Here is a 25981-nt window from a genome sequence, read left to right as displayed (position 1 = left end):
ATTCTGCGCCCACCTGTCCCACTTTACCCCTGTAAGACTGCAAATGCAAGGGCTTTTTCCCTTCATCTATTAACATTATTAGCATATTAATGAAGTCCCTAACCTCATTTAGCCACTTGGCTTTTGCACCATGCAAAAAGAACTAGGAAAGAAGAGGTGGAGGCTTTCTTAGCATAGCAAAGGGCTCCTCTAATCCTGTAATCTATAGTGCAGCAGCGGAAGTTGCTTATAAATGGCTTAATCAAATGTGATCCATTCCCTAATGCACAGTTAAGTATCTGTGTCCAAGGGAGAGGATAAGAAACTTTGGGGGGAACGAAGTGCCAGGTTTAGAGAGAAACAAGGAACCACACACCTTCCCAGCCATGAACTCATCAAAGATTTTTTCCCTCTGAATTTTTGCAAGATGTGCATGTGCTGCGTGTTGCTGAGCCTCGCATCTGCTGGACGGATGAGAAATTAATTTCTAAGAACTTCAGTGATGTCAGGGATTTTCTTTTTTTAGTGTGACCATAAAGTAGCAAAAGCTGTCAGTGGCGCTGGCAGTAGCTTAACAAAAAATGTTGACGTTGCCTGGATACTGAGTCCGCTCCAGTCTAGGATTTGCCTGCGTGTCTGCATTTGACAGCGGTAACTCCTCGAGATTTTAGTTTTTCTTTAATATTCTGAGAGCTGTGCAAATACCTCTCCTTATTCAGATCCCTCCTCCTCTCTCCTCCCCCACTTCTTGGCTTTGTAAAATGCAAACTAATTCCTTGACCGTAGTAAAGCCATAAATAAGCTGTAAAAATATTTTTCTAGCCTTCTTTTTCCAAGGTTAATCTTTTCAGATATATAAGCACTTTATAAAATAGCAGGGGGAAAGTAAATGAGAATCTGTTTATGTGATTAAGACTTGGCTCCTTCCTTATCGTGGCCCAATGACAGTATTTTATGCTTTGCATTTGCCACTGCCGAGGTTCGCTCAGCCATCTCTCCGTGACTCCAAAGCAGAAGGCACCAAGATTTAACATTGCTTTTCATGGAGTGCTTACAGTAAATCATTAGTGGTGGGTATCCATGGAGTCTTGGGAAAAAAAGAGCATTATTAAGTACCTGCTAATTTTTCGTTACAGTGGGTAGATTCCAGGTTGTCACTGATGGCAAAAATCCAGCTACTCCGAAGGGAAGCAAATTTTCCCCAGTCTTTCCCCTTACTGCTGTCCTGCTCCCAATCTGACTTGTGCCTTAGTGTTTGAAGAAACAGTTCTGGATGCCTGTTAGTGAAGTGCTGTAGTTTTTTATTATCTTTTATGGTAAAGAATTTGGAAGGACTTGAGAGAGAGCTTCAGGCAGAAACAGAAACAGGACCAAAGTGAATATACAAAATACAGCACAAAACTCCTCTTCCTGGCAGCTAGATGACAGAGAATTAAAAAATCCATTACAGATCATTTTTCCAGTCTGGACTCTTACGTGGTTCCTAAGTGAGGAATGATGCACAGTTATCCCGGTGCTCCGCAGCAGCGTTCAGCACCCTCAAGGGTTATTTTCCAAAGGAAATGACGTGCTGTTCGGAGACCTTCTTTAGTGCCACTTGTTTTATTTACTTAATGTCACAGGCTTTGAATACGCAAGCAGCCAACTCTCTTTCCACAATCCCATCCCAAATGTCAGTGCTCCATTCCCGCAGAGCCCTTCTGCCCTGGGGAATGACTTGGTTTAGCCACGTTGAAGCAAAGGGCATACTCTCCTGCTCCTTGCAATTGCTCCTCCAAAAAAATCCACGTATTGTAACACTAAACATCTTGACATCATGATATCATGACAGCATCACTTCAAGAGAGTAAATAAAGCTTGAATGCAACAAGGACATTGTTGTGGTTTAACATTAAATCAACATTCTTATACTAAATCCAAAACACAGCACTAGGAAGAAATTTAACTCTATCCCAACCAAAACCAGGACAAAGATGTACCACAACCTCGTAACTCCTTCCAACTGATGCCAACCACAAAGCAGTGAACATGTGAGGTTCATCTATGCAGCGTAATTCTGTTTCCCCTCTCATTGCAGCAGTAGCAGACATAAGACTTTAGACACTGTGCCAGCTTCAACAGCTCTGTGGGAAGAAGACACCTTTCTGTCGTAGCACTCCCAATCCTGCAATTTAACGACTGGTAAAAAATTTACATGGAAAAACTATTGATGTTGCCAAAACACAGATGGAAAGCTTGATACAGAAACAAGCCCTTAAAAATACCATGTCTCTTCTTTTCAGCTTTAAAACTGGAATGGACAAAGCAATATGCAGTGGAAAGAAAAGTGGCGATGCCTTTTGCTGTTGCCTTCCCCAAGCCTCTTGTGGCTGGGAACTGTAAGAGCACTTGGATGGTTTGAAGATGCAAAAGCTGGTGCGTGGAGGCAGTGCCAGGATGCTCACACTGAACATGCACAAGTGCACAAGAAAAACTCACCTCTTCCCAACTGCACACCTCTTCTTAAATACAAAATGCAATAAAAGAGTGAAAATGATGGTGTGAATCCTGAGGATCACGCTCTCCAAGTAATTTTTCCAAGCACAGGCGAGACCCCCAGCCTACGGCACCTGGACGCTCTCTTGGCTCTCTCGTCTAAACTAGAGCCAAACTATGGCTAAAGGTGCGGCACAGCCGGTGCAGGTTCGTGTCAGCATTCCTGCTCCCTCGGTTTGTAGCAGGGCTCCCCAGGGAAGCAGCTGCACGCAGTGGATTTAAGTTTCCCATTCCGCAGCACAGCTGTCTGCTTTGTAAGATCCTCCACCAACAACATTCACTCTCTCCAGATGGAGAGGCTATGGGGGCTTCCTGTGATTGCCACGGTGGCTTCTGGCTACTCCAAACCAAGCTCCAGCCACTCTGCCTCAAAGCTCATCCCAAAATGATGGGTCAGTTTAACAGCAGTGTGACTTCTGACCAGCGCTCATCATCAGCTTGTTTGACTTTAATGCGACTTAATTGCAGTGACATACCTTAACAAAACCCATGCCAAGAAACTGCAGTTGGAGAAAGAGCTGACCTAAGACCAGTTTCCCAAGGATTTTCACTCCTCCCCTCCTCTAAGTTGTGGCACAAACTCTCCTGGGTCACTGAGGTGGCTGCAGCCACCCAGATCTCCTCCAGCCCCTGACACAGCCACATGTAACAAGGTGCCTCACTCTGAATTTCACCCTCTGTGATGGCCACATGCTCCTCCAGCACCATCCTCCAAGGCTGGAGACAATCCCGGAGCAGCCACCATCCTTGAGTCCTCAGCAGGGCTTATCCCCTGAAAAAAAAATCTGAGATTTCACCTCCCTTCATCACCCCTAAATTCTGTGGTTAAAGGAAAAAGTGAAACATCACCATGGGGCCAGGGACAGAAACAGCCCTGATGACATCTCCCTTGCACAGAAGCTCCACCCCACCCCACTACCATCACCCCAAATCCAGGGGGATCTTGTCTTTCAGGGTTTATCTGACTGCATGGATATGTGCTACTATGTCACATGGAGATGCTCCACATAACACGCAGAAATAAGACATGGTAATTTTTTTTGCATTTTCATACTCTGATGATTTTTACAGAGTCTTTGCCCCAATGGTCTGGATAATATGAGCACATAAATCCACTTCTGTTAAGCAAAATTGAAGGAATTATGGCCCATCACAAAGGAATACCAAAGCGATGGCTATTAATTAAATACATTAATGTACTCAAGAAAAATGCTAAATCTCAGTTTCTTTCTTGGTCTTTGTTTCTACAGCAAAGACAACCAGAGAAAAAGAAAAATGTTCCTAACTACTGCAATGGAGTCCATATCAGTTACCCCATAGCCATGGCTTTGACCATTTCTCTAAATTCAAAACATCTATCCCTGCCTGTCTTCCCTTACCACTATTAAGAATTTGCTGATAATCCACATATTTTTCTGCAGGCTGGGCTTCTGATTCAACAAAATGTAGACAGCTGTACAAACTGGTTTGCGCTAATCCCCAACATTTGCTTAACAGCTTTCCACAAACGCCAGTGAACATACAAGATGTCAGATCGGTGATAATCCTCATTACTTACTATTTACGTTTTTAAGGAGGGAAGGGTCATAATTAGGCTTTTGTCAATGAGAGTGCCTTTGATTGAATCGGAAGTAAGGGCTTTTCTCTGGCTTTGAAGGACAAAATCCAACACTCAGATGCCCATGCAGTAAACTATTCCTTATTGCTCACCACCTTCATAGGGGTGACTAGCAAATATTGCTGAAATTAGCCAAAATAGTTCCTTTTTTCTTCTCTTTTTTTTTTTTTAATTTTTTTTTTTAGTTAAGAAGCTCCTTTTTTTTTCCCCAAGTCAACTGGCTTATGTGTCTCAGCAAGAATTTATGCTATTAACTTCAGGTACCCAAGTCTGGAAATTGTTCCATTGTGTTCAGAGCCCAATGGTCAAATCTTCCCCTGTGTCACTCTGAGAAAGTCAGATGTAGTAAATGAGATGTGTTTAAATACACATAATGTAGCAGAATTTGATCTTTGCATGGGTAGAAGCCACATTTTAATTAGCTTCACTGGAAGGAGCAAGACTTTCTTCTACAAGATGAAAAAATTCAGCTAACTGCTCATCTAAACGTTCACGTCGATTCATTTTTGAGGTTTGCTCTGCCAAACAAGTTTAGGCCAGTGCTACATTGCAATCAAGCCCCGCTGCTGAGGACTCCTGTGCCAAAACCCCATTTTTATTACCTGGCTATATGTTTCAGCCGCTGTTCATGCTTCTTGTCTTTCAGAAATCCTTCAAGGTGCACCTAACATGGCCAAGCTTAACACTTCTCTAGCAAACTCTACTTTTTACAGGTTGCCCAGAGAGGTTGTAGATGCTCCATCCCTGGAAACATTCAAGGTCAGGTTGGATGGGGCTTCGAGCAACCTGACCTAGTTGAAGATGTCTCATTGCAGGGGAGTTGGACTAGATGACCTTTAAAGGTCCGTTCCAACCTAAATCATTCTATGATTTTATGAAACACGAAGGAGACAGGCTTTTAATATAGATGGTAAACACAGAATAAATAACACGGGCACTATTTGCCATGTGTAGCTGCTCTCGTTTCGGTATTCAGAATTAGTTCATGTGCAATTCTTTCACCTCCTCTCCAGAAAGTCTTGTCCTTCGTAGCGTTTAGATGTGGATTTTTTATTTTGCATGGATTAAAGCCAGTTTTGGCCTCTGGCTGCTCGGCACTACAGGGGCACGTCGGCATGCGAGAGGAATTGGAGCAACCGCATAACTGCAAACAGCATCGTCCTGTTGGAGTTACAGGTTGCCAAGCACAGTTCACTCACCATTAAACAGCTCCATGAAAAGATTGTGAACATGAAAAGTTATGGAAACCTAATACTGAGGTTAAGCAAACAAATCTGACACCAAACCTTCTGCCTAGCTCAGGCAGGGGATGAAGCAGGTACATTCACAGTGACCCTGAAACAAAATGCTCAGGATTCCCAAATAATGGTGTTTGTTGAAGAATATATGATTAATGGCTTACCTTCGGATGCCTTCCCCAGCAGGAATGAATTGCGTTAGGGTCCGTGCATTTGTCAACACAATTAAATGTCTGTCTTGATATTGAGGGCCATATCCTGACCTGAGGGCAACGGCAAAGCCTCCTGGGACGAGGAGAGGAGAAGTGGGTTTCCTGAACAACTGCTGAAATTATTGCTGCTACACATGTCGGAGGGAGGGATGCTTTCGGCCCACGCTGTTTGAATGGGTTTAGAAGCAAAAAAAAAAAGGAAGCATAATAAATGGTCCTTAGCATCCTGCTCAAAACCTAAACCAATGCATCTCCAGGCAGGCAAGGCAATCCTAGCCTCTCCGTACAGCAAGGAGGAGCAGCAGGATGCCCACAGGAGGGCACCTATGTTTCACAGTCGTATAGGAACTCCCAGGGAGATGCAGTTTGGGCTCTCACAGTGCGGCACTGTCTGGCGTAGCTACCCACACGCACTTGTCACCGCAGTCCCGTGTCACACACCTACGCGGGGCTTTCAAAGCTGCACTTATATTTCGGGCTCTGAGAGCCGTGAGCAGCAGGAGATGCTGCAAGAAGCAAACTACAAAGAACTACAATCAACAACACATTATTTTTTCTTTTTAAACTAAAATAAGAAAAATTCTATTTAGATTTCATTAAACACTTAGTGCCCCATGCTAGAACCAGCCAGCCCTGGAGGGAGGGGAGGGCAGTTAGTCTATTGATCCATCCTAGAGATCCCAGGCACAGGGACCTTTGTTAGCTCACTGCTGGCTCAGTGGTTTTAGCATTGTCATAAATCAGTTAGTTGCTGACATTTGGACCTTTCCAGCAATGCTCTGTAGATGCACTGGTTCAGTTGTTTAGCTGGATAACAAATTCTAACATCCAGAAAGTGGACCAGAGAGAAACAACCTGGGCAGAATACCAGTTACAGATTATTGCTCGTAGTGTGACCATACAGACTAAAATCTTCCCTTCAGAAAGAATCAGAGTCATAGAATCATAGAGTCATTAAGGTTGGAAAAGAGCTCTAAGATCATCGAGTCCAACTGTCAACCCAACACCACCATGCCCACTACACCATGTCCCTAAGTGCCTCATCTACACGTCTTTTAAATACTTCCAGGGATGGTGACTCAACCACTTCCCTGGGCAGCCTGTTAAAGGTCGCTCTTCAGGACATTACTCTCAAAATTACATTCACTACCACATTTTTACTTATCACAACTTCACACTGTACCCACTGTGAATCCTCATCTCACTGCCTCATCCTTTGCACTTTAATTTGTAGAGCATCCACACACACCCACTTAGCAGCACAAACCATTTCATACGCTGGCTGGCAAAGCACAGACAGGGCTTCTGAGCATTTTACAACCCCCATCATGCAAATCCAAAACTGGTGCAAATTTTGGGGAGCAGGACCTCCAGCTAATATGCATGTGTGTGCCTGTGACTAGTAAAATGCTTTTATGAACTTGAATTGGGTCCTCTGCAAGGTTTCATCCTTCATTATGTTCCACACTGTGCCAGGGATGCTCGTCAGAAGTTTTGCTGGATTATCAAAGCCCTGCAATAACAGTTACTGGCTCCTGATACATGTATTATCCCATCAAGGATACATTATTCAAACAAATTTCTTTAAAGGTTCTGATGGTTGAGAACTGTTCATAGGTCAATGTCCAAAAATTAGATCCAAGACACATTTTCCGACATGAGTAGAAGACCTTGCCTATCTTCTTTCCAAATCAGTTAACTCACTAGGCTAGAAAATCCTAAACCAATTAATTTTAAAAAGTGGCATCTCTGTTCCTCTCTGCTTTGGCCAAAGAAACATGAGCTTCTAGAAGAGATCTTCTGTGCTTTTCCACATTCCCTTGTCTCAGTAACAACCGACCTGCATTTAAATTTGCTGTGTACACCAAATGGGCCAATAACGACTCCACAGTTGAATGATCATAAGTTGCTGTAAGGTGCTCCAACCCCTGACCGAATGAAAATGGATGTTGCCCAATTCACGGCTCTGCCAGTGACTGCTGGAAGCGACGCTGTGTTGAAGCAGATGCTGGGAGCTCATGTGATGGTTTATACCAGCTCAGCTGTGAGACTGCGGTGTCTGCCCATGCCTCCTTCCCATACAAATGGACTACTAGAAATAGGAGAGAAACATCTTCCCTGGAAGTTCATAGAAAAAATAAAAATGGCATTTACTGTAACAGAAGTTGAACTGTGTGTCCAGAGCTCTCAGCCTGCTAAGTCGTGCTTCTTTCTGTACTAATGTTGCCGCCATCACCTCTGCCAAGAGCACGTTACCAAATCACTGCCAGTTCCTAGCCAATATCAAATGTGAAAGGCCCTTCTCATGCTACTGGGCTAGTACAGGAGACTTGGAGGGCCTCTGAAGGCATTACACAAAGAAAAGTCCTATCTCGTCTCCCCAGATTATTCAGTCACTACCAGATGTGGCGATAATTAGGCGCACATGAGGTCTCCCAGAAAAAGCACCTGCAGAGCCCCCCTGCCTTGCTTGGAGGTGCCCAGTGCTCTGCTCAACCCACTAAGGAGCCTTGCTGGCTCCTGAGTCCCTCCCCATCCACCCACGGTTCACAGCCTTGCAGCCCAAAAGAGGTCTCAGTTATCTTCAGTTGGCTTTACGGTCAATGGGAAAACAAAATACACAAGTGAAACCAGGGAACAAACCTAGTCATCCACGCAGGCAAGTAGCAGAGTCCATGTGAAGTCTTTAAAACTCTTTCAGTCTAATCACCGGTTATCATCGAGGCTCTCCTTCGAGATGCTTTCACAGCCCCAAAGGCTGCATAAAGCAAAGGCTCGTTTCCACAAAGCCCATAAACTGAGACATGAGAGTGATCAATACCTTGCCCTGTTGACTCTCACAATGCGTAGCGATTTACCATCATTATTATGGTTTTATTTTCTTTTTGAAATCAATGTTGTCATTCAGTTCAAGCTCAGTCAAAACTCACACTGACCTGACAAGGGCTACATAAGAGCTACAGGCTGCTGGACTGAGCCTGGGATTTAACTGTAGTTTACTTACTCTACTACACACATACTGTATTCCCCAAACCATGCATTTTTCTGTCTTGTGATGAGGTTCTTTCATTCCATATTTTTCTAGATCAGAAATCTGACTGAGTCAACATTTATCACGTTTATTCAGCCCATTTTTGAGGCATTTTCCATCAACTTTATCTAAGAAGCTGAGAACCCATGATATCTGTAAAGCTTGCATCTGATACCTGAAGTGATTAATAATACTTCAGACACTAACCACATATCAAAAGATTCTGCTCAGATGCAGAACACATTTCAACAGGATCATGACAAGTATTCACTAAGATTCAGATAAAGCAACGCACTTAACATTAAAAGTGTGAACAAACCTACTAAAATAAACAGGATTTCTCCCGCACTTATAACCAAATACTTGCTTAAGGACCAAATTCTGAAATGATTGATCTAAATGCAAAATAGACACCTAAATATGTTTTAAAATCTGCTCCTACATGTATTCCTGGATTTTTAAACTACATACAGGTTAAAAAAAAAAAACCCACAACCACAAAAACTTATTTCCCCAACTTATTTCCAAACGGTTTCCTGTGATTAGACAGCTTGAGACTTCAAAACTCTCTTTAGCTTTACTGTTGCTTACATTACTACCTGTGGGGGAAAAAGTCACCTACACATGAGCACTGCCCTGCAGACCTCTCATCAAAGGACACGAAGGGGACAAGCAATGAAAGGCCACCAGGGTTCATCAACCTTTGGAGATGTTCAAACTGTAGTTTCTATTTCCACTGCATGCACTAAAGTCTTGCCTATACATAGCAAGAAATAATAACTTGGTTGTTATTTAAAAGTCTGATCATTTATAGCATGTTCCATAGTCTAAATCCCAGGAAAGAGATAGAAGATGGGAATCAGTCTGGTCACAGGTATGTCCCATACCTTACAGATGAAAGTTGGAGACTGAAAAACTTCCCTTTTTTTTTACATCATTGTATCTAAATCATTAGCAATTTGAAGACAGTCTGAAAAATCCTTCTTGCATAGAAAGAGCAGTAAAGAATATAAAAGCATAGTAGATGTATTTTACCTATGCAGATAACACTGGCCAAGGGAAACTAATGGGAAGCACATTGAAAGATATCTCCAAATAAACTAAAACCAATCACCATGGGCACATTTTAACCAGAAAAATCATCTGCTGCTGACAGCAGATGTCAGTAAATGGCAGAAGAAACAGTGCTGAAGCGGCTCATCTTTGGCCATGCAAAGCTGTGTGTGGTTCCAGCCCGGCTGCAGCTGTGCTGACACATGTTGTCTGCAAAAAGTCATTTTTCTAGTGTAGACGAGACTGAAATGAACAGTGTCGGTCCCCCTGTCTGCCTCTGTGGGCAAAGCAAGCTTGAAAAATTTTGATTATATGTTTTTGCACAGCAGTACTGGAAAATAAAGCAAGACAAATGGCTCTGCTCCTTTCCTAGGTTTTATGGGATAACGGTGGAAGAGCCTACACCACCCACCCAAGGTGAACCTGGACTGAGCAGCTTCATCCTTCCACAACCTGCTCCCCTCGTCCTGCATGGTGAGGGTTGTCACAGCCAGAAATCAAAGCTGCCCCACGGCCTTTCCCTCCAGCATCCCAGCCTCCTGCCCCTTCAGAAGGCAGGGAAACTGTGAACACAGATGAAAAACTGAAGATGATAGTGGCCTCAGCTATCCAGCATCCCAATGCAGGTTATAACTGATGGTTCTCTACAGTTGTGGTCCAAAGGCTGGCAGGGTCCAAGAATATAGGACGAATTTATCGATTTAGCAAAGAAAAATCCAAATACAGACTCCAGCAGCTGGCACAAGCGAGGAAATCCCATTGCATGCACCGAGTATCGCGGGAAGGTATTCCTAAAGAGTAATGGTGGGAAACAGCTTGAGCCAACGGTACATGAAATGCCTTCACCCAGCTGCCGACCCTCCACAGCAGCCTGTCTTGGACTAAACCCCACTTCGCTGCAAGTTGTTTCCTAAATATCAGCAATATGGAGGAAAATCTTGGGGGGGAATTAATTTCAGTTTAAAGCTTGAAGAAAACCTTTAGCACAGAACAGCCACAGTCAGGAGGCCTTCAAGGGAGCAGAGCTGAACGTGGCAACATGAAACCCTGCAGGATATTCCCCATTTCTTCCCTGAGGCATTGGAAATGAGAGGTACTTGCTCCATCTATGGGTAAAAACTAGTACAGTCATAAGCTTTTCTTATAGAGGGCATAGTCTAACCACAAGATGTTCTCCAAGAAAATTAATTATTCGAATGAATAAAATACATGACAACCTTTCTGTATTGCATCTCGCAGTCTTCTGAAAAGAATACTATCTGGTCCTTTATTACTGGAGCACCAGGAGCCCTCCTTATGGATTATTTTAGGCACCACATAGTACTGAATTTCAGAAGGAGAAAAATTACTAAGAGAAGGCAGAAAATTAAAACCTCACATTGAAAAACATTTCCTTCCTCAAATATAGTGCAAATTCACTATGATTCAAATCTGACCACCAGCTTCAAGGTGTTTGAAAACTGCCTAATTTTCAATTCAAAGTTCTGTAAACAACCTTTAATTCTGAGCTAAATTTATCTTTTGATCCCATCCAAAGTTTTAGGTCAATGGAAACCTTTTAACTGATTTCCTTTGCTGTTAAAACTGGCAGCACCATCTATGTGTCATGTCTATGGCTGTTACTTGAACTGTTTTTGGAAGGGGAAGCAGGACAGGAAAATGCCCTGCTGTCCTCCAAACAGGGCATTCAGCCCCACGGAAAAAGCTACATTTTAACGACTTAAATTCCATACAACCATGTACTTTTAATAAAATATTCAGGGGTACTTGATTTTAGCCTATCTGCAGGGGTAGCTCCCTAGTTTCCACTCAGTAAAATAAAGGTCTCCTCACTTATTTGTACCTGTATTGTCTCTGAAGGGAGAGCTCATGCAAGACCATGGAAAAGTGTAATCCGAATTGTGTTTTCCCCCAGTGCAGGTCATCCTCCTGCATTTACTTTGGAATCACCTCAGTTTGCTTTACTGAGAGTAAATTTGTGCCACTTTTTCTTTCTCTTAGCATTATACCTGCTCACGTAAACTTGTACACAAAAGAAATGCACTCCCATCACAGCCAAGACGCAATAACATCTTAGAGCACCATGTCCCAAGTTGTTCCTCACGAGAGCAGTTCATGCAGTTTTGAGCAAACCTAAGACAAACTGGGAAGCAGTTCCACAACACCAATTTTGAAGTCTCTTTTCACAGCACCTCAAACTTCAACTTGCACCTCTTCACTCATCCGTTGTTCCTGTTGTCCCTGAAAAACATCTAAGAAATCAGTGTCAGCTCTATAGAAGCCTCCCACTAGCTACAGGTCACGTTTTTGTATCCAGTCGTCTACAAATAATTAAAATGTAATTGCTCAATGTTCCACGGCTGCTCATGTGCCCATGCTGATGGGTAAAACCACGTACTGAGCTCCACATCTCATACACCCAAGACTCCGCTTGCAGAAGGTGCCTGGCTTTGGGAGGTGCAAGGTGGGCAGCGCTGAGTGGGACTACATCTACCAAGCTTCATAGTGTGGGGGAGCAGCATTAGCAAGTCATCTGCACCACCTCAAAGCTAAGCTTAATTCATCCCAAGTCCATATTCAGTTTTCAATTATCGGTCTAACAGTGCTGTTGTAAAGAAATTCTCAGACAAAAAAGAAATTTAAAAGCCGAGAATTAAATTTCAAAGCACTTGTATAGAAACACAACACGCAAATTGCTGTCTTGGACTTTTCTGCAGTGAACTTCCCAAACCAAAGGGGCTGCACCAATGGCCAAGCACACACTTCACCCAAAAAAAGTCCCCGTAGAGCCTCTGCCAGGAGGGGCCTGAGGTGGATTTGTTGCCTTTTCAAAGGTGGAATGCTGGACGTGAAGCCCCAACCAGCAGTGTACTGTTTCGAAGCTGTACTTACAAAATACCTGAAGTGGCTGGCAGCCAATTATACGTTGTGGGAAGGTATTTTTCCTCTCAAGGCAAATCTTTTGTCAGATCAGAGCTGTGGGGTTATGACCAGATGCTGAACTGGGGTAACCAAAGGGAAAAGACACAAAGACAAGCTTTTGGCTATTGCCAAAACAAGTGATACAATATTAAAGATGAGCAAAAGCTTTAAACTCCCAGCCTTAAGTGGAAAATGTTTTAAGCCTCACATCTGCAAATCACTTTCTGTTTTAATATCGTCCTACCCTAACCATTAATACCCCTCCTAAACTGCATATATTCAAAAGGCAAAATAACTTAGCTGGGAAAAGAGCAACTACATGGGAAAGAAAGCGCTGTGAATACCACACATAGCCTTTAAAATGAAAACAAGCTAGGAAGAAGTTGCTTCCAAGAAAAACAAGGAATATGCAGAGTAACAGGTTAGCCTGTGTTTTGAACAATGCGTGGGAGGAGGAAGTGAAGGGAAGACGGGGTATGTTATTTAAAACAAAGACGGCATATACTTCCCCCTCATACTGCTCCATGATGATAGGGAAAGGAGTACAGCATGGACTCATTTCAGATAAAGTGGGAGACAAAAAACCCCCAAACTCCTGTGAACTCTTACCTGGTGCTTTTTTTTTAATTGCAAATTGCCTGGATAAAATACAGATTTGCTATAAATCCGAAGGAAAGGCTCCAGTGCAGAGTTTCCCAGAACAGGCGAGGCTGAGAGGGACCTCTGGAGGTTTCTGGTCCAACCCCTGCTCAAAGCAGGGCTTCAACTTTAAATTGGGGTGCTCAGAGCCTTGTCCAGTCGACTTATTAAAATCTGCCAGGGTAACAATTTCACAGTCTCCCTGGGCCCCCACCCTGATGCCATGTCAACGCTATCAAGAACATTTTTCTTACACCTGCCTGGAATTTCCCTCGCTGCCTCCTGCCCTTTCGCTGGGCATCCCTGAGATGCCCAGCACTGCCTTCTCCGTAACCCCGTTTGGTAACTGAAGACAGCAAAAAAGGTCTTCTCCTCCTTCTTCTTCCCCCTACACCACATGCCCCAGCCCCTGACCAATGCAGTGGCCCTTTACTGAACCAGTACATCCCTGTCTCTCTTGTACTGGGGAGCCCAGAACTGGACCCAGACCTGCAGATGTGTATCACCAGTGCTGAGCAGAGGGGGAAGATCATCTCCCTCGTCATGCTGCTGATGCTCCTCCTAGTGTAGCCCAGCACACGGTTAATTTTCATTTTAATACTATTAACCCAGCACCAGCAGGGCTATAAAGGCAGGGAAGCACAGCAAGTCCATCTGATTTCAATGCACTCACAGTTTCAGAACTGATAAAGCAACCTAAGTCCCATTCACTTTTAACACAGTTATCCCAAGCTGCTTAAGAAAATGGGATTTTAATCACGTAGGCTGTGACAATTTTGAGCAGTGAAGCATTTATGCACCTTCAGAAACGTGGAGCCACATGCTGGTTTAGCTCTTCTCAGAGCTCTTCTCAGAGCTCTTCAGCGCAGCATCTGTGCAAGGGTCTGAGACAGCTGGTCTGAGGAGTCTCTGAGAAGTCTTGTCACTCAGGAAATGCTGTTCAAGCCACAGAGACTTTGTTTTGAGTGGGATGTAACCAATAAACTTAGTGTTTTGTAATACTTAGGGTTATTCTTTATTTGCAAAGTAGCAGAATGTAAAAGTTTTGCATGTGAAAAACTACATAATACAACAGAAATGCTAACTCATACATTTCCTGAAGTCCTGAAAAGGTTCTGTTAAATACAATTCAATAAAATGTAATTAAATATAGTAAACCCTAAGAGTGTAATTCATTACCGACCCCTGTTTAGCACATTCTGAATAAAATCTACTTTAACGTGGTAGTGAAGGATATGCATCTGCATTAGTCTCTCTGTAAGAGAGCTAAACGATGTGAAACCACGTGGTAAGAAATCTTCTGTTTCGCAAAAAGCTGCAGAATGGGAAGAGTTATCAATTTAAACACCAATTTTAATCATCACGCCCTTTCCAAGAGGCTGTCCCTCCTGCCTTAAAAACAAAAGACCATGAACACCCAAGCCCCGTGCAATTCCTGCAACCCTCTCTGGAGCAGCAGGGTCATGGTATCTTCTGTTAGCTCAGAAACAGCATGGCCCCATTCCAAGCCTGTTCCTGTGACAGTGATGTGACCTTATCAAAAGGATATTGCTGACTACTGGAGGATTCCTTTATTTAATATGCTGTTGCATCTAGCTAGGACTTAAACAGTGCTATTTGCTTGGATAACTTGCTTAAAAATTCACAAGATGGCTTTGCTATGCAGTGTATATTGCTGTTATTCATGCAGCAGCAAGCCCTTTTCTGCGTACTCAATCAGCAGCATATTGCCTATGCAATATTTAAACCTATGTGGGCTAGCAAAAACAGCTTAAATGAACTTGAAAAAGAAGGGAGCATAAAAACTAGAACTTTAAGCAGAGAAGAACAAATGTCCTTGAATAGAATTGATGCTTGGAGTCCTTCAGAAACACTGACTCTCCTACTTTCAATCTCCTGAAGGTGTTTTAGAGAGAGGCAAGAACTGGAAAAGATGCCATTTCAATTAAGCTGCAGCAGAACTTCTGATAAACGTAAAGAAAAAACCTATATGGGTTTGTATAGCTGTGTTCTTGTGCACAAAAGTCACTATGAAATTACTTGTTCTGATTAAAACCAATGTTTTTAAGGGAAATTCCGATGAAGAAAAACAAGAAGGTCCCTCTATACTATTTAAAAGTCACTGAAAGCTATCAATACATTGCAGGAAACATATAGCCAAACGTAGGTATACATACCACTAATTCTGTACCTATGTTGTCACAGAAGATATGACAACAATTTATCATTGAGTTATTTCTTCTGTTCACAGAAGGAAAACTGATTCTATGATTCTATGATTTCTTCTGTTCACAGAAGGAAAACTCGCTATGGTCTGACAATCCACTACCCCCAGTGGCAAGATACTATTCCTCTCTTTACCCTAGAACTCTGTCCCCTTCCTACAGCCACTAACCCCTTGGGTAGACCAGGCTGGGTTTGTAGACCAGCACTGGGAGCCTTTACTCAGCAAGAAAGTTTTAAAATCGAAGTCTTTTCTCAATCCTGCTCATTTCTGAGTCCTTGTGGTGTGTTAGCCCACGGGCTGCTGAAGGGGTAAAATTTGTGCCTGATACAAAGCAGGCAAGTGCTCTGAACCATGGAGATCTACGATGCCTTTCATATTCTGGCAGAAGAGTTCAAACATTCCCTTAATGGTCATTTGATTGGAAACACATACCTACTTCTATCCAGTAGAGCTCTCTTTTCCCCCCTACAATAGGGCAAAGAAATATCCATTAAAAAACAGCTGAAATTCTCTATGGAGTCTACAGAAGTGAGTCTCCCTTAGCTCCCGAGATGATGTCCTTTCTGTGCCCATCTCCGCCACCAACCCCACAAACTCCTCCAGCTGTTCTCCAGCCCCGGCACTGATGTCCAACCAGCCTCGGTGAAATCACCCAGAAAACTCCCACTAACATGGATGCGGGATTTCTAAGCAAAGATTTGAAGCATGATTTCCCTCTTCAGGCCTGCGTAGGTGTCCATGGCTCTGCAGAGGTCACCCTAATGGCCAGCATGTCAGAAACCCAAAACACATGGTCAGTGAAAGCAATAACGAACAATTAGCACATGCCTCATCTGCACTTACTTCACTACCGCAGGTAAAGAATGGGCCAAGCCCAGAGGTACTGTGTATCTTCCTGAAATAACATGAGCAATTTCTTACTTTTTCTTGATCTGGAGAAAAACTTGATGCCCCCAGGAGAGGTAGACGGGTTAGAATTGGGGGAGGACTCTTTGGAGGAGGACCTGAAGATCCCACTGAAGCTCATTCGGCGTGGGGAGCGTGGGGGAGACTCCTGGTAGGGGAAGGGGAACACTGTTTTGGGTGAGCCGGGGCTATGTTTGGATCTCACAGGGGCAGAAACGGGGCTGGAAGGTCGGTTCTGGAGCCCTTTTGAGAAAAGGCCTTTTGAAGGACTGCCGGCAGAGTAGCTTTCTTCCACCTAAGGAGGAGAGAAAAAGGAAGAAAAAAGAAAAATTACCATTATTTCAGTTCAGCTCGGGCCATCAGGATCTCTGAACTTGTCTCAACACAGTTAACTCCTGTTTAATCGGGTGATGGATTAGCCCGACCTCACCTTCCCCAGCGCCTGCCTGCACTGACACGCAGATGCGTATGTGCCACCTCTCTGGGCTCCATGCTGCCCCTTGCTCTTAAAGACGCCCTGAATTTCACAAAAAATTTCAACATGTGTGCATACATTTTATTTTCACATATATAATGCAGGATTTTCTTTACTGCTTTTATTTGCCACACATCCCTTTTCCTTCCCCGGACACCTGAAGGAAGTCTGGCAATTAATTTATTTAAGGCAATGAATGATCGCCATTAAGAAAACCCCGAAGTCTTCCTCCCAAATTTAAGCACCCATCTACAGTACTTAAATCTCCATCGCACAATGCGACACAGCACAGTGCAGAAGTTCCGAAGCACCTGACAGGTCTCTATGACACCGGCCACAGCCACGACTGTGGGATTGCAATTCCAGTCCCAAAAATAGAGGAACCATTTTAAAGTGATGACGTTCCTGCTAATTAACCCGTCCCTGAGCTTGGGTGTGACCTTTCTAACAGCTGTATTTCTTTTGGGACCTGTGCTGGCTTTCCAGTTAGCATGAATATCTGTGCACAACACAGCACTGCACTGTGCAGGCTTGCCCAGCGAGGGGGGATAAAAATCCAGAAAAACAAACAAAAAAAGGGAGCAAAGATTAAATTCTTCCCACATACAATTAACAGAAGCTGACCCAAAACCTCTGTGGAGTTTGCCTGTGCCTGGGCTATACGTAGAGTTTATTTCCTTCTGGATGCACAAAGTACTTCTGTGGGTATGAGGCTGCTTTTTTAGCTGGGGGCATTTCTCATGAATGAAAGGCTCTGTTCCTGGCAAAGGCAGCGGTGAGTTTCAGGTCTCCAGGGAACACGTAAGCAAAGGCCACGGCGTGTGTGCCCACGGGCACGGTGTGCCGCTGAGTTTCAAGCCCGTTGCACGCCTGCTCCTCTCTTCCCAATTACGCAACACAAACCAGGAGGTATGGAGCAGACAGCAACTTCTACCTGTGAAGATGCCACCCGACGTGTGTCAGCCTAGTTAGGTATGGGCGTTGTTACCATGGGAGTCATTGTAGGGAAAAATAGCATCTTTTATTAGGATGACTTAGATGAAAGAAGAGATGAATGAAAGCCTCATAGGTACGTATGCCCTCCTTTGGGTCAGTGAAGGGCTTGTGTATATGAATCCAGCTAAAAATGGTCAGCTGAGTTTAAAACACATATGCAATTAACTCCCTTTTCAAAATAATATTTAGCCACAGCTCCAAAACACTTGTAGAAATATGTATGAGCAGCATGATGGCCAAATAGCTGTTCCCTTTGTAACACTGGATCCCACTTCTTGTAATCCTTTCTGTCTCCTGCACATGCACTTTGGACCAGCTCCTCTTTCCACTTGGGATGGGACAGAGCTGGAATGGGTCCTGCTCCATGGGAATTGCAGAAGGGCCTGCAGACAGCGTGGTCTCCCATTTGGGAAGGTTTCGAACCTAAAAGGCAAGTGGCACATCGTCTGGGAGATGGACACAACTAGCGTGGGTCACTAGGAGGGGCATGGAGATGCGCCAGCATGGCAAAGCCCTGCAGAGCTGATGAATTCTGCACTGCGCTCCTCTGCACAGCACAGAGATGTCTGGCAGGTCGCACAATTGCTTTTTGTACCTGCACACTTATTTTTGACAGCATGGACAAAAATATCTCAAAAATATACTTGTCCTTTTGCAGAAGAATTAGAGGAGCAGTTGCCCTCAAGGGGAAGTTTTTGGAAAAGATAAATCAATTCTAGCTGAAGCACTGGGTACCAAACACTCTGACAGTATCCATCAGAGAAGAAAAAAAAGTGTTTCAAGCTTAATGCAGTGGTCTGAGCCTCAGGTTTGCCTCTCAGCTCTGCCACAGATTCTGTGTGCAATCTTGAAAACTCATTTTGTATTACACATCTATTCTGCCATAAGGACTGATTCTCCTTTATTCCCACTCTAAGTCCTCTGGCACACAGACTGTCTCCCGGTGAGTATTTATCAAGAATAATAGGGCACAATCCCTTGACTGAGACCTGGAATAACCACCACGCTATAAGTAAATTAATAAACAAATAGCACTTTTGTCATGGGTAAATAGTCCCAAAGTGGTAGCTTTTTCATAAAAGCTCATTAACTTTACTAAAATATCATCTGTAAATCATCTGAGACTACTTATATGTTGTTCTCTTCACAACTACATAGTCCAGGAAACAATCAAGTAGTGCAACGGCACCTCCTTTTGCATCGTGATTTAAAGAGGTCTGTTGCCAAAGCTACTGCCTGTAAGTGGGGAGTAAGAATATTTTCAAGTTCATTTTAATCATAATACAAATCTGCCACTACTACTGTAATTTAGGACTGTTTCCAGGATGGTAATTTCATTATAATTTTTCCTAAAGTGACAAGCCATGACATTTGTAAAGCTAGAAGGACGTCATTCTGGTCCCACCCTTAATATTTCATGTTATCTTTTTCGCATGGTTGGTTGGTTATAATGACACACTGATAGGAGACATTTTTAAAAGACTATGGTATCATCACACTCTAAAGCAATTCTAGAAATGTAAAATGTCAAGCAACAATGTCAAATAATGTCAGTATTCTCTTGTATGCACAAGTCAGACACGAAAGCAAATTGTTCTCAAATTCTGAGCAGAAGCAGTGGGATATTTTTATTTATTGCAATCACAACCAGTTGCTCTCTCTCCATCGTGCCAGGCAGATGAATTAGTTAATTGTCAGAGCACCAGGGGCATGCTGCTAAATACACATGTGCATGCTACTAAATTAAAGGAAATTACTACACCAAATTCTTCCCCAGCTCCACACGTTAATTATACACAGGTTACACCCACCATCAAGGTGGATAAATACCTGTGATTTTGCTTTGTGAATTACAACAGGATTGCTTTCTTTGAATATTATTTGAGGCTAATGGATTGTGAATTTTAAAAGATGATTAGGTGCTTCTGTGAGTAAAATCATCAGCAACAACAGTTATCACAGCGTATATAAACGTCACAAGGCAATGTTAATTTTCATGCTTCAGCTGGGAATGCAGAAGAATCTCTGCTGTGGAATAAACCCCACCATCCTATGCAGACTCGGAGTGATGCCTCCGGCAGTGGTGCTGGAGGCAGGTTACACAGCTAGATGGATCATCAGCCTGTTCTTCATGCTTTTTGGACTTATTTCCTGAAGCTACGGCATGCAGGTGGGCACAAAAACTCCCACATGTGTTTTGGAAAGGTAACTATTCTCCCAGCTGAACTGTAGCAACAAAAAAGTATTGCATCCTGGTTTCTCACATTAATAACCTTTGTACATCAGTTTGTATTAGTCCAGGAAAAGCAGTAAAGTGAGAATGGGCAGAAATATGAAACACATCTAATAAATGCACATGGTGATATGGCTCATTTGACCCTGACTGGACAATTGGCCTTTTGGAGATAAGGAATCCAAAGACACAATGCAAGTACAATACAAATCAATGCATAAATAAGGTCTAATCAAACAAATTGAAAATTTTCTTTAAGTATGAAGTCTGTCCATGTAATTAAAAAAAAAGAAAACAAAACATTCCCTATGTTGGCTTTGTGCAGAGCATGTATGGGATCTTTGAGCTCTGTGCCTAACCTTGGACTCCTTAAACCTTAACACTGGTTATGTTGGAGAGAAATGTCAGCTCCTGACCATCCGTCTGCAGAGAACAGTGCAGTGGGAATAGGGCTAAATTAGCAGCTCGGTAATAGTTCCAGTGCAACCCTACCCTCAGTCTACAGCAATGTGCTCCCCGGTGAGGTTAACCTCTGCAACAAGCAGAACCCATGCTACATCAGATGTGCTGTTTCTAGCAACTGACTCCGCTTGTTCAAGGCTAAACCGGTTACCTTGCCTAGCACTGAGTAAATATATCCTAAAATGCTGTAAGAAATGCTTACTGATGCTGCTATCAGTTTTCATGCTTCAGAGCACAAAAGGATCCTCAGCTGGGGACCAGGGAGACACTTTGCTCTGTTGTATACACCAAATTATCTTAGGCAGGCTCCTAAAATACATCCAGAACTGGCCGCTGTTGAAAATAAAGCAACAAAACCAGGCATGTCTTACAGTGCTTGGCATCAAGCAGACTTACTTTCAATTTTTTGAATGAAATGTAAAGTGATAGCTTGGCACTTGACCTGAGCTGGGCAGCTCTGTGGAATATATCAATGCAAGAAATAGCATCCTGAAAGCTGCCCCTGTCACTTCGCCTGGATGTGGGAATCTTTCACTCTTCCTAATCTCCAGGTGCCACCTGGGCTCAGGGAAAGCACAAGCCAGGGACAATCCTAGGTTGCACATGGTCACCCTGCTCTAGTGGGTGCAAGAGTTTGGCTCTGCAAAAGGACTGTGCCCAAGCCCTTCATCTCTGGACCAAAAGAACCTCTTTTATTTACTGATATTGTTGACATATCCCAAGTGAACAACCTTGTATGTTGTGCTGTTAAGAATTATCCATCCTGAAGGTCATCCAGGTCTTCTTGTATAAGGTCCTTTCCTATGACAAAAACCCCCTCTTTCATCATCAACAAATTTGGTTACTATGCTTCTATTTGGTTACTATGCTTCTAAATAGAAGCCTTACTAGCAAAGATCAGTCCAAGGACTGAGCTTGGGGAAACCCCACCAGTTCTGTCCCTCTACCCAACAGTCGTCCTTTCAATACCACCCTGCCATCTTTTCCTTCAACTGTTTTCTTACCTGACTCGCAATTCTTGATCTTATTTCACAAGAAGGATTGAAGTGCACTACATTTAATCACTATCATATGATAATCCCCAACGCAATGTGCTAAGAGACCAAACTATTCATACTTCACCACAAACTAGTTTCTCGTTGTCCACACACCATCCATCTCAGTCCTGCCTCTTCTCACTCACAGGCAGAAATTTTCCCAACGTTGTCATTTTCTTTCCCATGGTTTGTATTGAAAATCTGATCCCTCCATTTTACCAAATACAGTCCTCTCAAAGAAGCCATTTCTGCTCCCAACCTAGAATTTAAGGACCACTTAACTGCAGGGAAGAGAAGTGTCCTGCCAAAGCGAGGTGGCCAGAAAAATGAACAAGCTGTGCTGAGAAGACCCTGGCCACGAACAGGCAGAGGCTGTGTCGGCGCCGGGGAAACCCAGGCACTGCCTGTGTCCCTGTCACAGCACCACTTCGCAGCCATCGCCCCTGCTCCCCGGTCAGGATCCTCCAGCAACAGGTCCCTTCTTGGGCAGACAGCCTTCCCCAGAGGATGCCCTCCCTGAAAAATCTCTGGCTCTGGTTCAGTTTCTGGTGAATTTAGATTCATTTTTCAGAACAGTCTGAAAAAATAATCTGTCTGGAATACAAATGGGCTTAAGCTAAAGAGCCTTTCAAATGCTTCTGAATTTAAGTGAAAGTTATTAAATGCTCCTGAGCTCCGTTCCTTTTTTCACCCAACTCTGAATAGTTAGGACATTTATGGAGCATTTGAGTTCTGTCTGCTTTTACAACAGTGAGTTATTTGACCTTTATTTTGCCTCTTCACTTAAAAATTTTTTGAAAGGTGAGTAACAGAAAAGGAATCGCCTCCCACCATCCTTGACAGGGACAGTAAACACAATTAGAGACGATACACCAAATAAGACATCTGCACTTGTTTCCTGCCCTTCCACTGAATCCCAATAAAAAAGCCCTTTGATAAAGTTAATTGGATGATTCTCTCATTCTGCTGGAATAAAAGAGCTCACGTAAAAACAAGAGCTGACTTCATTAGACTGAAAGGTAATGAAGGACTTACTCTTCCAGGCACCGTGTGGTCACATTCACCACCATTAGTTCCCTTGGTTCTGCATGAGCAGTAACAATTGAGATGACAACATATTTTACGGGATCAGAGATGTCACTTCCCGAAACTAAAGTACAATGACACTTCCCCAAATTAAAATATAATGGGATGCGGCTGGCTGCTCTGGCAGGCTCTGAGAGCCCTGCATGGCTGTATGGACAGCTGGGGTTAGGTTTCCAGCAGCGAGCAGGGCTGCTCAAAGGCAGAAGCAGGCTTGAGGAAAGGTGAAAGCAGGGCTGGCTCCTGGTCTACTACCTTAACTGCATTTATTTTAAAGCAACGGATGGGAAGGAGCCACGCACATGGCAGTGCAGTGGCTGGCACATGTGTCCTTGCCCTGAGGCTCACTGCATCCACTGCAGGTGCCCCATACCAAGGCTGTGGCACCATCCAGGACACGCTCCCCATCCTCCTTGCTGAGGCCAGTTCACTCCTCATAAAGAAATGGATAATAAAAAGACTGGGAAAAAATAAATCAAAAGGAGATTTATTATCCAGTGAAGGGGGGGCTAAAAATGGCATTTTTTCACTTCTCCTCCCTCTTCCAGGGGTTGCTCATGCAGTTCCCTGAGTCACTGGACAAAACAAAAACAATGCTGGGACCAGAAGCAGGACAAAGCCATCCTTGAAGTCCTTCAATATTGGAGTCACTCCTCAGATGTTTTCTGATCCTAGTTCATCAACACTTTCCTACATTACTGGTAGCAGAACGGCGAGTCAGTGCCAAACACAGTCATAACAAAACCTCTACTTTTCACCCTATTCCTTTGTTCATACATCCAAAAACCAAACTAATCCATTAACCATCATGTCACATTCAGAATCCATGCACAGCTGATTATCTACAGCTACTCTCAAAATATAATCAAAGCTTTGTGAAAGACTTCCCAAAAATAAAGTCTGCATTATTTGCTCCTAGGCGTAACCGATCACAATTTGGCCAAACTGAAATGGGTTGTTTGTTTGCAAAATGTGTTTTAGGTGATTCAGGTCATTCTGCATTGGAGAGTTTCCTGCTCAGAATTTACCACTCTCTTCCTCCACTTTTGTATGAAACACAAATTGTATCAGTAATGAGTCCATATTTCTTTCAAGTCACTGATAAAGTATGATATAGTATAGCAACAGAATGTTTTGTCTGCCTAGAAACAAAATTTTCCACTGATGAGTCTCAATTTATTTTATCAGCCTATCATTTAATAGGCTCCATGTTTATTCAGTATCATTCCAGTTTCTTAAATCAAAATGTCTTGGCCTACTTCTTTATATACATGACACCAACACTATGACATTTTCCAACCAAATTTATAATTCATTTAAAACCCCACATTTGATCAGTAAGAACTGTTTACTATTATTTCCAATCCAAATGAGTCTATTATAATAGCATCATTAACTATCCAAGATTAGATATTTCATTGTTTTGCCCAGGACTAATGTTAGACTGACAAACCTGTAAATTATCCTAATTGCAAACATTGTAAATATTAACACAGTAATTGCTTTTTTTGCAGTCTTTTGGAACTTCATCTCTGCTCTAAGATTTATTCAAAATCAGCACTAGTCAGAGAAAGCTGTGTCAATTCATTCAAGGGTGTTTTATCAGACACCCTTTATTTTATTGTTTGGATTTAATTTTAAAATGTCTAGCTTTAGCATCTTCTGCTTTAAATACACTTCAGTCATTAATATGACAGTCACCATTATCATCCAAGATAAACATCTCAGCAGCTTTTTCCCCATATAGAGAAAAGAACTGTTAATGCACCCTTCTTTTCCAAGCTTTCTTCTATATTTTTATGACAATTCTATTATTTCCATAAAGGAATAGATCAATATTATTCTTCAAGCTTCTCTTCTTCCTCCTCTTCCCTCCTCCATCTATAATTTGCTAGCTGCCTCCCAATGGACAATTTTTCTTCTTGTGTCATTTTCTTCTCTCTGATCATTCACAATCCTGGGCTTTCAGCTGAAAGCAATGGCTATCGCTTTCCTATAATTTCCACACCTTATCCTTTAACCTACATTTTAGACAAAGGATCTACAAGCATTCAAGGTGCTAAGATCTCTAAAACTGATAGAGCCATTTGAGTGCAGAGGGGCACTCATCCCTGACTGCTGCCCTGCCACACTCTACCAGAATTATTTTCTGAATGACGCTCCACATCATTCATGATTTTCCAGGCCTCTAAACTGCCCCTCTTCCACTGTCTTTTCCCAGACCGAGGAAATCCAGTAAATCTAATTGCGTCTCAGCTCCTGGTTATCCTTGTCTACACTGCTGTATTTAATGATCCTCTAAGGTCTCTCTGCAAGAAGGATTCAAGCCATTTCTGGAGAGTCCTAGCTTTGAGCATGGGGCAAAGAGCAATACCAGTTGTTTTAGACAAAGCTACCAGTACAAGTATTATGGCACTTTGTCAGGCAATAAGAAGGGCCAAAATACCTGCCACAGGCACAAGAGCTATCCATCTATTTCTCCATCACATCATGCCAAAAAATTCTGTGCAAGTCTTCAGAATATTATATTCTCCACCTTCAGCAGAGGAAGGTGAAAACTATCCCTATACCCTTCCTGCCATCAGTCGTAAAGGAAAGAAGAATACATCATTTATAATAGTAACCATGTTAATGAGAAATAATTAAGGCTAAACTTCAGGAAATGTGTGTCACATTCCCACCACTGCCAAAAAATTCCTATGTGAACCTGAACAAAAAATTCTGCACTTGAGTTTCCTTGCTGTGTAATGAAGATTGTTGAGATTGAGAGACACTTGCATGGTAAAGTGCTGAGAATCTATGTGAAAAATGTTAATTCCGTTTCTAAAAGCCTTTCACAAAGAACAAGAGAATTAAATTAATGGTAGATTGGAAAGACAGGTTGTGAACCTTCTCTACCTTGATCTATAGCCCAGGTGACAGAAGAGTTAAGTGCAGGAAGAGAGACATCCGTGATGAATTGCCAATCTCCAATATGACTGGTGAATCGAAAAGCCACACTACTGATGAAATACTGACTTTTAATATACAGAAGTTACACATCACACCATGATTTCAAACTTGAACAAAAAAAAAAATCTCACTTGAAAGTGAACAGCAACTTGGGAACTTCTTTATGTAGCATCAGCAGGGACTGGCAAATGTTTATTTAGAATTAAATAAAATACTGCAGTCTGATGCTAGGCATAGTTCACTAGCAGCAAAGATCCCACCCTTCACATTGAGGAAAACGATATTTAGGATGAGATGTGTGGCAATGGATTCTGCTAGTTGATCTCTCTCTTATCAGAAGTTGGGCACAGCCAGTGGTTTCTTACCACTTTGTTGCACGTGTT

General features: G+C 42.8%; 1 protein-coding gene across 1 annotated transcript in view; it reads right to left on the bottom strand.

The window, feature by feature from the left end:
- The window catches only part of PRKAG2 (protein kinase AMP-activated non-catalytic subunit gamma 2), a 233615-nt gene that overhangs the window by 134262 nt on the left and 73372 nt on the right, over positions 1-25981 (bottom strand). The window contains exon 3 of the mRNA XM_075144229.1: positions 16376-16655. Coding sequence (XP_075000330.1) covers positions 16376-16655 — 280 coding nt within the window. The remainder of the gene's footprint in view (positions 1-16375; positions 16656-25981) is intronic.

This window comes from Calonectris borealis, chromosome 2 (assembly GCF_964195595.1).
Source record: "Calonectris borealis chromosome 2, bCalBor7.hap1.2, whole genome shotgun sequence".
In the NCBI taxonomy this organism is placed as follows: Eukaryota; Metazoa; Chordata; class Aves; order Procellariiformes; family Procellariidae; genus Calonectris; species Calonectris borealis.
Note: the sequence above shows the minus strand (reverse complement) of the source record. Positions and strands in the feature narration are given on the sequence as shown.